Below are 12,366 nucleotides of genomic sequence, written 5' to 3'. Positions count from 1 at the left end.
ATGAACCTCTTGCGATTTTGCAGCGATGGATGGTTAGTTTCCTGGGTTCTCTTCACACCTTCTTATATTTAGGCTCATGCTGGGCCTAACAAGGATGCTCGGTGGCGTGGCTGGTATTTTCTTGGTGGGTGCGGGGAGAGTGTACACTGTGTCCTCCGAACCCGTGCGTGCCCACCAGGACACAGTGGGCAGAGTTAAATCAGGGGTGAGGAGAGCCGTGTGAATGACCCCTGGGTCTGCCTTCTCCGCATCGCTCCTTAAAGACCAGTTTCCTCAGGGTGTGGCTTGACACCTCGCACACTCCCCCTGTGCGCATGCACTCTCTTGCTCACTTGTCACTCCTGTCTGACTGTTCACCTTTCATGTTTATTTCCCGTTGACTGAGTCACTGCCCTCAGCCACTGCAGGACGCCAGCCCTTCCCCCCACGGGGTTAGGGGGCCACAGCCTGCTGCTTCGCTCTTCACATGTCCCCTGTTCAGTGGCTACAGACAGGAGTAAAGCTCCTAAGTCCCGCTTTCCTGCCTGAAACCCTTGGTGGGTTCCCACTGTACATGTTTAAATTTTAATTTTGTGTGTGCGAGTATTTTGCCTGAATATACTCATCTGCACCAGGTGTATGCCCAGTGCCCACAGAGGCCAGAAGAAGGAATAGGATCTCCTAGAACAGGAGTTATAGATGGTTGTGAGCTATGGTGTGGGTGCTGGGAATCAAACCTGGGTCCTTTGAAAGGGCAACAAGTGCACGTCACCACTGAGCCACCTCTCCAGCGTTCCCATCTTTAACTCTGCCCTGTATCCCTGCTTCAGCTCACCACCTCCTGTCTATGCCTCTCATTCCACTGGTCTCCAGCCTCGCGAAGGCCCACGGGTGCTGCCGAAGGGATCTTCCTCTGTGTTCTGTGGCCATCTCCTGTGCACCTCTCAAAAGGGTCTGAGACTTGGTTCTCCTGGGCATATCCCTCCATCTCTCTTCCACCGTGTAGCTGTTCTGCTAGGTTTGTGCACTGCCTTACCGTGCTTGGCGAGTGTTCTGCCATTGAGCTATCTGAGACAGGGTGTTACTAAGTTGCCCAGTCTGGCCACGAACTCGCTATGTAGCCCAGGCTGGCCTTGGACTATTACCCACTGCCTCAGTTTCCCAAATAGCTGGGATTGCAGGCCTGAGCTACAAGGCCCAGCTACTGTATTTTAATTCTTTGCTGAGTACTCAGAGACACAGATGCACTAGGCCCGTGTTCAAACACGAGCCCCACCCCACCCACCTGCCTCATTTGGATTGGGTCTCGCTTCTAGAGACACAGCGGCCCTAGCCAGCCCGTAGCCGCCATGTGTTGCTAGGATGCCCTTGGTGTTTTCTTGTTTGCCACGTTTTCATAGGAAAATACATCTGACACAGGGACTTGCATGACTGATGGGAAGTCTGAGCAGCATGTGCAGCCTGCTTCTCTGTGTTCTTGTCAGCGATGCCGCCCTCCATCTGATCAGATGCCCCTCCTGGTCCTGATCTCCTCTTTGCCTGCATCCAGATCATTCTATTCTCTCTGGGGAGGGGAAGGCACACACTACCCCAGGGGGACGTGTAGACATCCTTGTCTTGCTGCAGGGACCAAATCTTCTTGATTTCCTCCATGACCATTTGGGGTTCTTAGCACGCTTAGGCACGCTGTGAATGCGGGGTTGAAACGGAAGTGTTATTTCAAAATAGTGGAGTAATAGGTCGTACTTAAGTTGTTCTGAGTCACAAGTTTGAGAAAGACTGTGAGTATTCAGTGAGAAATACTGAGGATATGCACTTTCAGTAACTAACACAAACACGCGATGCCCAGGAATTCTCCAACGTGCTCACTTTAGAACTTGTGCAAATGCCAGGGCCAAGAAGAAGCTTTGTCCTTCAGTGAACAGCATGCTGACTAGTTAGTAGGCTAAGAAAGTTAGATGTAGGAAGATAAGGAGTTCAAGGTCATTCTTTGCTAGATTGTGAGTTCAAGGCTAGCCCGGAGAATGTGAAGCCCTATTTAAAGGACAAAAGGTCATTTGGGCTGGGGCTGGGGTTTGTAGAGAGCAGTTGCCTAGCATGTGCCAGGCCTGGGTGCAGTTCCCAGCAGAAGTCACTGCGTGACTGTCCTCTAGGGCAGGCCTTGCCTTAGGCTACCCTTCCTCAGCGCTTTCTGTTTTATGCAGTGAGTACGTATGTTATGTCTGTGTGTGCTCAGGTGCACGTGTGTGCTCATGCCTGTGAAGGTCAGAGAGCAGCCTCAGGTGCCATTTCTCAGGGGTTCTCAGGGCTTTTTCTTTTTTTAATGAGATAGGGTCTATCACTGAGACCTGGGGTTTCTGGGTAAGCCAGACTGGTTTGTAAACAATCTCCAGCGATCCTCCTGTCTCTGCCTCCCCAGCATTGGGATGAGGATGAGGATGATGATGATGGTGATGGTGGTGGTGATGGTAATTTTCTTTTTTAAGCTGGGCTTGGTGGCACATGCCTGTAATCCCAGCACTATAGAAGGCAGAGGCAGGCAGATATCTGTGAGTTCGAGGCCAGCCTGGTTTACAAGGTGAATTTAGGACAGCTAAGGATACATAGAGAAACCTTGTCTCGAAAAAAAAATTTCTTTAAAATATTTAGTTATTTTTGTTGTTGTTGTTTTTTTAATGTGTAGAGTGCTTTGCCTACATGTATATAGGTGCACCATGTGTGTGCCTGGCGTTCATGGAGTTTAGAAGAGGGCATTGGGTCTCCTGGAACTGGAGTCGCAGATGGTTTTGAGCCACCAGGTGGGCTCTGAGAACAAAACCCAGGTCCTCTGTAAGGGCAGCAAGTGTTCTTAGCCACTGAGGTATCTTTCTAGCCATGATCTCTCTCTCTCTACCTTCCTTCTTTCCTTTTCCAGATAGTGTTTCACTGTATAGCTCAGGGTGGCTTGAAACTCACAGAAATCTACCTGCCTCTTCCTTCTGAGGGCTGGGATCAAAGGCATGCACCACCATGCCCAGCCTTCCACTGGGATGGTAAAACCACGTAGCGTCACAGTTGGGTTTGGTGTGAGCGCTAGGGAGCTAACTCAGGTCTTCATGTTTGCATGGCTAGCGTTCTGCCAACTGAGCCATCCTCTAGCCCCCAGGACAGTTTCTCATGAATGTCCAGATGGCCAGTGGGGAGTGTTTTGGCCTCAGTTGTAGACAGCTCTCTGAATTAACAGTGGCTCTTGGCCCTCACAGATATTTAACATGAAGCCGCTGCAGGTTGTGTTCCCCTCTCGAGCGGACCCCGAGAGCCCCGTCATCGACTTGGACCTTCACCTGCCGCTGCTGTGCTTCCGGCCTGAGAAGGTGTTGCAGGTCTGTGGGCGCCAGGAGCATTGCTTGTTAGACAGGATTAAACTTCGTCTTACAGCGTGGGCTACGGCCGTGGTGCAGCTCAGGGGTGGGGCACTTGCCTCAACCTCTGGGTGTGAACCCCAGAACTACCGGAAAGGAAGTGCAGAACTGGGAACCCACGTACTCAAATTACTCGTGCCCTGTGCTTAGAGCCGACACTTACCGCTTCACACAGGGCCTTGGTTTTCATAAATAGAATGTGGGATGAGGCTAAAAGCAGCCTCTGGTTGGGGGGAGGGGCTTCCCATGCCCAGCCCGAAGCAGCCGGAAGCAAACAGTGCTCTTGCTGTCCTAGATACTGACCTGCATCTTGACGGAACAGCGCATCGTGTTCTTCTCCTCAGACTGGGCCCTGCTGACGCTCATTGCCGAGTGCTTCGTGGCCTATCTGCACCCCCTGCAGTGGCAGCACACCTTTGTGCCCATCCTGTCCGGCCAAATGCTGGACTTCGTCATGGCTCCCACCTCTTTCCTCATGGGCTGCCATCTCGACCACTTTGAAGAAGTCAGAAAGGTGAGAGGGAGAACTCTGAGTTGGGTGGGGGAGGGTAAACCCCCATGACTCCTTTGTGAGGCAGGTGGATGTGCCCTGTGTCTCCTCCTCATGCCCCATGAGGCAAAGAAGAGAGTGCTTGCTGTGCGGGGGTGCCCCGCTGATCGGTCTGTAGGCTCGTGCACTCTGGGCACCACACAGCACACAGACAACACACAGTGCACCGTGGCTTCTGCCCCGGGTGCCATTACGAGTGCACCCTGTGCAGTCTCATTTGTTCTTTCTCCTTTCTCTCGCGTTCTCAAGATGGGTTTGGAACCGAGACCCCTGCAAGTCAAGGGCCAGAGTTCTGTGTCACCAGCCAGGGCTCCAAACTTGGCACATAGCTGGCTCGTAGATGGCCGCTCTGTTGTCACCTCAGATCGCTGCTTTGCTGTTTTTGTTTTGTTTTTAGATTTATTTATCTATTTTATGTCTATGAATGCTCTGCATTCTGCATGTATGCCTGCACGCCAGAAGAGGGCACGAGATCCCATTGTAGCTAGTTGTGAGCCACCATGTGGGTTCTAGGATTTGAACTCAGGACCTCTGGAAGAGCAGCCAGAGCTCTTACCTGCTGAGCTGGCTCTCCAGCCCTGCTTTGCTGTTTTGAGCGCATCCACTGCGCTTTATTAACACTTGGCATGAACATACAATGGGCTTGTCACAGTGTTCGGGACATCCTTGGGTCTGGGAGTTCACTCTTTGTGTGGCTTGAACTCATTGACATAGCAAACTCCCTCCTCTCTTAGCCACCAAAGGACAGCAAGCTTGCTAACCTTGTGGCTACAACAAGGATCAAGGGAGGCATAGAGTAGCACCTGGCACACTGTAGGTGTTTAATAGAGGGTCACTGTGCTGCTAATTGGAGTTATGTTGGTGTGTTTGTGACAGAGTCTCACACTGTCGCCACCCAGGGCAGTCCAGCCCTCTCTGCACTCTCCCTGCCTCAGCCTCCCCAGTGCTGGCCCTGGGATGTGGGCAAACTGTGATCTGTCATGGAGCCTGGGTGGATGGACAGCGGTCAGCTTGACAAGGGTCATTCCCCTTGGGCTGCGATGCCAGTGCTGCTGGGACCATCTAGGTACTGCCAGCCTCTCCCAAGGCGGCTGCTGGACAGCGGGCAGTGCCATCTCATGCCGGCGCTGTCACTGTTTCTGACCTGGCACTCCTGTGGGTGGGAACCTGGCAGCCCGGTGCTGTCCAATGGTCACTTATTTTCAGTTACTACTGGTATCTGGCATCTCTTCATATGCACATTGTCAGCTTCATAGGGCAGGGAGAAAAGCACTGAATTGGGCTTTTTTTTTTTTTTTAATTTGTGTGTGCTTGTGTGTGTGTATGTGTGTGTGTGAGGGGCGGTGGCATACATATCATGGCATGTAGAGGTCAGAGGACAATGTTTGGAAGTCAGTTCTCACTCTCCACCTTGTTTGGGGCAGGGTCTTTCTTGTCTCTGCCTTTGTGCTGTGAACTTAAGGGTAGCCAGACCACGAGCTTCTGTGTAATTCTCCTGTCTCCACCGCCCATCTCACTGTGGAAGTGCTGGGATTATAGGTGTGCTGAGCTACATTTAACTTAGTAGAAAGATTTATTATTTTAAATTGTGTGTGTGTGTGTGTGTGTGAGAGAGAGAGAGAGAATGGGGGGGGGCTTGCTGTGTAGCTCAGGCTGGTTCAGAACTCACTGTTGAAGCCCTGCTTGGCCTTGAACTTATGATCCCCCTGTCTCAGCCTCTGGAATTGTGGGATTGTCCACCACCATGTCCTGCATTTAGGTTTGTGTTACGAACACTTATGTATGGCAACGTAGAGAAGGGGATACACTGGGCACCGAGGGCCCCTTCCCCCCCCCCCCCGGCAGTCTGCTGTCAGCCTGTTTCAGATTCCTGTCCTCTCCAATATTTCCTAGAGGTTTAAAGGACATCCCTCCTCCCAGGCTGTCCCATTTCTTCTGTGGGGGTGGACGGGTGGGCAGGCTTGTGTATTCTTGCCAAAGTCAGTGACTCACTGTGGAAAATAACTTAGGAAAAGTGCAGAACTCCTCGGGAGGGTTAGAAGCAGAGAACCTCACCCTGTCCTGCCTTGTGGACCAGACAGGAAGAAAAAGGGGGGGGGGTAGTACTCTGATGTTTAAACTTGTGTTTCTTTTTTATGTCACTCATGAAAAGCCCTCTTGTTCGGGCTCTTCAGGCAGGAAGATTTTTTTTTTTTCATACGTATATACGTAGCAATTCCAGTCAGGAATCTTTCAGGAAACTAGCTTGGTGACTTATTTGTTTGGGAGATTCCAAGAGTGGCATTTTGGATTGGCTTGGGGTTTTGCTTCTCATGGATGGGATCAGCAGAAAAGAGCTGGGAGGGCCCCTGGAGTCTTGTGATCAGGGCACCTCTTAGGCACTCCTGGTGTTGGCCTGGAGGACGGCACTGTGTGCCTAACCATAGACCCGGGTTTGCCCAGTCAGACTTTGGTCCAGAACAGGCCGGGTTTGCCTTTGTTCCACTTGCCACCCAAGGGTGGGTCAGGGCTAAAGTAGGAGTAGTATCTCCTGAGTGCCCTTGTCTCTTTCTGCAGACTTGAGAGCCTTGGAGTCTAGAGCTATGCACTCACTCATGCCTAGCACCTGCTGTCACAGACAAGACCTCATAAGTCCCCCGATGTGGAATTTCAGAAATTCCACCCCTGTCCTGAGGCCGCCTGGCCTTGTGTTCTGGGTCCTGGGTGGCGGATCTGGCTGGACGGCCGAGTGATATGCTGGCCGTTGAGCGTGGGTGGTGTACTCGTGGAGTTCTGAAATATTCCTTCAAGGCGCCATGAAGTATTACGGGTAGCATTTGTCCCAGGGGTGATGGAAACTTGACAACCTGCTTGGCATCTCAGCTCAGGGAAGGTGTGCAGTCCATCCGCGTATGAACGGCTCAGTTTTCACGATGAAAGGGATTCTGACCCCTGGTGCAGTCCAGCGATCCTCTAAGACACCGCCGAGTGACAGAGTGACAAGGCACACTGCATGGGCCCACTCACACGGGGTCCTTAGCGTGGTCAAAAAGCAGAATGGAGGGTGCCCCGGGCCAAAGGGAGGAGGGTTTTTTTAAAGGCGTGTGCAGTCGCAGACTTTGACATCGACCTCTGCCTTCCAGGAAGCTGATGGTTTGGTCCTGATAGACATTGACCATGGGACGGTCACCTGCTCCAAGTCCTCTGACAGTGACATAGACATCCCCGATGTCCCCCTTCTGCTGGCACAGACCTTCATTCAGAGGTAATGTGAAATGGTGCTCTGGAGCATGACTGTGACTGTGTTCCAGTTCTGCATTTGCCACTTCTCTAATTTCTGATCGTGATGTGTATTTTACATAGTTAGGATTTGGGCATTATTTTTGACTCTTAAAATTTTAATTAATTTATTTTTATTTTTAATTTTTAGACAAGGTCTCACTATTATGTGGTTCTGCCTGTCCTGGAACTCAGTATGTAGACCAGGCTGGCCTCAAACTCATAGAGATCTGCCTGTCTCTGCCTCCCGAGTAGAGTAGCTTCGACTAAAGGCATGGACTACTATACCCACTGTGAATATTTTTTTAAAAAGATGATTTGTCTTTTATTCTGATCTTGTCAAAATATGAATCATGGCCTAATAGAGTCAGGGGACATTGGCCCTCCGCTCCTTAGGAAGCTTCCTGATGCTAAATCCATTGCTGCTGGGTCCTGTGCCATGGTCTCTGAACTCATTCATTCATTCATTCATTCATTCATTCATTCTTCATTCACTCATTCATCTGTTCACTCACTCATCCATTCACTCATTCACTCACTCCTTCATTCAATCATTCAATCACCCATTCATGTATTCACTGGATAGGTGTAGAACATCGTGAAGTGTTTGGATTCAGCTAAATGTGGGTCGGTGACAATTCAGCAACGCTCCCCATGCTGTGATGCTCAGGGCAGTCGGCTTGAGGGTTACCTCCTCTGCCAGCACGACTGGCCTTTTACCTCCCTGCCCCGTTTCTTGACTGAGGACTGGTTCTTTTCTTCCAGTTACTAAACTTCCTCGGCCTGGAGCTAGCTCAGTGAACCTTCTCAGATATCCAATGCTTTGAGTGCCCTGAGGTCTCCTCCACAGTGCAGAGGCGTCCGTCCTCGGGAGGGTGGGGTCCCCTCCTGGTAAACCAGGAGGTGGTTGCACTGTGACATCTACCTTTGCTGGCCCTAGTCCTAGGCTGGACAGGTGGCACACACAGCAGTATCCTGTTCCCTTGGCTTCCGCTGCCTCCCGCCCAGCACTGTTTTTCTTGGAAGTTTTAGGAAATAATAGCAGGAGAGATCCTGCTATTCAGGTCTCATGGCTGCTACTTCACCTGGTATGTGGATCTTAGAAGCAACGCTGAGGTTGGGGGACAGTGAACAGATGTGGCAGGTGGTCTTAGACTTTGTGGTAAAGAACTGGGCCGAGCTGCGTCTGCCGAGGCCAGGGGTGTGGCTCTGCAGGTCTATGGCTGAATCTAGGGTCTTGCTCTGTAGACCTGGTCTGGAACCGGCTTTATAGCCCGGGATGGCCTTTATCCTTGCAGTCCTGCTTCAGTCTCCTGAGTGCTGGGACCATAGGCATGAGCCACCACGACCAGTTCCTTAGTGGTCCCCTCTCCTCCTGCCACCAGACAGTGTTTCTCTGTGTAACCCTGGCTGTCCTGGAGCTCACTCTGTAAATCAGGCTGGCTTTGAACTCAGAGATTCGCCTGCATCTGTCTCCTGAGTGCTGGCATTAAAGGCGTCCACCACCGTCACCTGGCTCCTTGGTGGTTCTTGTTTTATTTTTGTTTGTTTGTTTTCTCAGTACTAGGGGTCACACCAGGACCTTGGGTCTATGAGGTGAATGCTCTACTGCTGAGCTACACTGCAGCCCTTGCTTGTTTTTCAGGCAGGGTTTCACTATGTAGCCACAGCTGGCCTTAAGCTCCCAACCTTCCTATCTCTACCCCTAAGCGCTGAGGCACAGATATGTTCTCTGGGCCCCTTTGGCCCTGGGCTGGGAGGTCAGGGCGTTGTGTTTGAGCATGTGTGCTGGGCCTTCCAGACCTCTCACTCTAGCCTTGCGGATATTCAGTTTCCCTGGATGGTGTCTGCTAATTATTGGTGATGTGTCCCTAGTCTAAAACTCCAGGATTTAAAATACTTCAAAATCTGGACATTTTGAGTGGGGACTCTGTGCCAGAAGGATGCTTCGGCTGATCTCATGTGATAGGTCACATTAAAAACACAGGTTTAGGAGCCAAGTGGTGATGGCGTACACCTTTAATCCCCATGCTAAGGGGCAGAGACAGGCGGATCTCTGAGTTTGAGGCCAGCTCTGGTCTACAGAGTGAGTTCCAGGACAGCCAGGGCTGCACGGAGAAACCCTGTCTAGACAAACCAAAAACCAAAAGCTGAACACCAAACCACAGGTTTACCAGCACCCTGTGGGAAGGCGCCTTCATCGCTGGGTCTTGGCATAGATGAAGCTGGTGTTCAGGTTTGGGCCCAGCGCTGAGTGATGTGCAGAGTGCACGTACAAAGATGTACCGGTGCGTGCCGGCATGCAGGCTCTCACGCTGGAAATGCTCTGCTCTCAAAGTAGGCTGCTTCGGGGTGCGGTGGGTTAGAACCCCGGGCCTCAGCGCCTGCTAGGGGAGTATGCCAGCACAGAGCCACACGCTACTACATAAAGCATTTTGGGTAAGGGACACTCAACCTGTATGTAGAAGTCCAACCCTTGCTTTGTTTTTTTTTTCCTTCTATCATTAAAACGGCTTTTTTCCACTTTTCAAAAGAAAATTTAATTGATGTATATGGGTGTTTTTCCTCCTGGGTGGCACTGTATCCCTGAGTCTGCAGGTACAGAGTGCTGTAAGCCTCCGTGCGGATGCTGGAGATTGAAGCTGAAAGAGCAGCAAGCCCTTTAACCACTCAGCCATCTCTCCAGCCCTCATCATTAGAAGTCTGAAAGACTCCAAAGTCAGGCTGGAGAGATGGCTCAGTGGTTAAGAGCACTGGCTGCTCTTCCAGAGGACCTAGCTTCAATCCATGTGGCAGCTCACAACTGTCTGTAACTCCTGTTTCAGGGGAATTTGACACCCTCACACAGACATACACGCAGACAAAACACCAATGCTCATAAAATTAAAAACCGAATAAAAAAATTTTAAATGTTTAGAAAGAAAGACTCCCAGATTCCCCTAGAGGTCCTGGGCCACAGTGTTCTTCCCGCTCTGCTGATGGGAAATGTTCCTCACCGTGGGTCAGGGATAAAGGCCCCCGTCTGGGTTGTGCTGGCTCAGTGTGTGCGGGAGGGAAGGACAAGGTCCTTCAGGGAGCAGCTTCTTGCACCCAACTGTGCCCAAGCAGAAGGCTCGGAAGACCCCACGCTGCAGGCAGCATGGCTGTGTGGTTCATGCAGGGGAGTCACTGACGCTCTGTCCCTCCTGTTCCCGGCCCTGTGTTCTGCCTGGTGAAAGTCAGTTTGGTGTTAAAGTGCAGTTGTCATAATCCTGTTAGGCAGGGAAGGACCGGGGGGGTTGGGGGGGTCACACTAGTCAGGTCAGCAGGGCTGGGACACCCACCCAGGACGGCTTCTTAGTTAGTATGTTAGGAACCAATCCAAGGTTACCAGTCCAGCCTGCACCTGCTCCTTATGGTCATGAGCCACACTGGACCCTGCAGGCTCACTGTGCTCATGGCAGCGCTGAGGGCACCCAAGAGCCTCTCCTCCACCTCACCCCTAGGGGCTCTCACTACCGTGTGTCTTGCTTCTCACAGAACAGGGTCCACCTTTTAAGGGCCCCTCTCCTCCCATAGTCTGACCCTCTCATATTCATAGCCTCACCTCACGGGGTCTCTGCTGTCCCTCTATCATCTCCTGTTCCTGGCTGTCTTCTCTGTTTTCTGTTTCCCTCTACTGTGGCATCAGATCCACTCAGTAGGGCCTCTGCCCGGCTCACACTTGGGACTGTGCCTGACCTACAGGGGGTGCCCATGGAACATCTGTGGAACAAATGTGTGCATTGTTTCTGCCTGTTTAAAACAGCGGACTTGATTGCTGATGCCCAGGGCCTCCTGCGGGCAAATTTTAGATCCTTGAAATGCTGAGGATTGAGCCCAGAGCTACATCTCTAAAACCTTCTCAGAACAACAACAACAACAAAATGGTGGTGATGGCAAGGCCAGGCCCCAGGCCTGGTGGTGGCTCCGGGTGAGTTCCTTTCTGTGCTTGAGGACCTGCAGACGAGCCAGGGGTCACTCTGTGCTAGGCCAGGAATGGACATAAAAAGCAGGGCACAGAGTGGCTTCTGATCTTACCTGGGCAGGAGATGCTGCTGGGTAGCTGTGGTTGGCGCTCCTAGCAGCCCTGACACAGGAAATGCCATGTGTCTTAGAAGGAGGCCTGCCTGCTTGGGTCTGAAGCAAGGCCTTCCTGTGCTGATGTTTGGAGGTGAATGTACTTTTGTAGCCCCCAGTGTTTAATGTTCTCTCACACTGTTGGCTGGCATCAGAGCTTCTTAGGCTCATCCACCTGGCTTCTGCTTACGTCACACCGGGCGCTCAGCTCAGTCTGCTTTTTTACCAGAGTCCAGAGCCTCCAGCTGCACCCGGATCTGCACCTTGCCCACCTGAGCTCCAGCACCGACCTGAATGAGGGCCGCGCCCGCCGCCGAGCCTGGCAGCAGACGCTCAACTGCAAGATTCAGCACATTGCCCTCCAGCTGCTCGTTGGCATCTTCAGGTATTTTAAGGATCATGGCAGATCAAGGAGTGTCCTCTGAGCTCATTCCCAAACCTCTCCTCATAACCCCGCCCGGCACCCTCCAGCCTTGATCGCCTGTCTCTCCTATCACTGGGCACTGTTTCCAAGCTGGCTTCCTGGGAGATGGTGCCTGTGTGCTCTGGCTGAGGGCTTGGGGTTAGTCCAGGGAGAGTCTGTTCCTGAAGCTGTGAAGAGACAGCTGGGTCATAGCTGGACAGAAACCAGAGGGTGAAGCATCCAAAGGGCTCAGGACAGAGGAGCGTGTGGGCTTTCCTGCTGGGAAGCTCTTTGACATTGCCCACCGCCAGGGTGTGCCTGCGCTGCCTAAGTCCTGGACTAGCATTGGCTAAGTTAGTCAAGTGAAGTTTGTGTGTTGAATGTGGCACAGTTCAGAAGCGGTTACTTCTGGCCTTAACACCCGTCACTTAAGGAATTAGATTACAGCTTAGAGCCTTTTCTTTCTTTCAGCTCTTTCCTTCTCTTGCAAGCATCCTTTTCCCTTCTTGCTGCTTGCTCCCTGCATCCACAGCAAAGGGGGCTCTGGTGTGTTCTGGAGGGGCGACTGCTCAGGAGGGGTTTGCACAGAGCCATGGCTTTCTCAGTACTCTGATTATTTCCAAAGTAAAGCTTAAACAAACAGCCTTGTCTTTTTTATGTCTTCACTAACATAAAGC

General features: G+C 51.7%; 1 protein-coding gene across 2 annotated transcripts in view; it reads left to right on the top strand.

Annotated features, from left to right (window-relative positions):
- Dennd3 (DENN domain containing 3) overlaps positions 1-12,366 on the top strand; it is a 53,240-nt gene that overhangs the window by 14,911 nt on the left and 25,963 nt on the right. For both annotated transcript variants that reach the window (XM_055626712.1, XM_055626713.1), the window contains exons 6-9: positions 3,222-3,341; positions 3,676-3,894; positions 7,053-7,174; positions 11,516-11,671. In XM_055626712.1, the coding sequence (XP_055482687.1) occupies positions 3,222-3,341; positions 3,676-3,894; positions 7,053-7,174; positions 11,516-11,671 (617 nt within the window). The remainder of the gene's footprint in view (positions 1-3,221; positions 3,342-3,675; positions 3,895-7,052; positions 7,175-11,515; positions 11,672-12,366) is intronic.

This window comes from Psammomys obesus, unplaced genomic scaffold (genome assembly GCF_907164565.1).
Source record: "Psammomys obesus unplaced genomic scaffold, mPsaObe1.curated_primary_1811, whole genome shotgun sequence".
Classification (NCBI taxonomy): Eukaryota; Metazoa; Chordata; class Mammalia; order Rodentia; family Muridae; genus Psammomys; species Psammomys obesus.
This window is presented reverse-complemented; position numbering and strand designations above follow the sequence as displayed.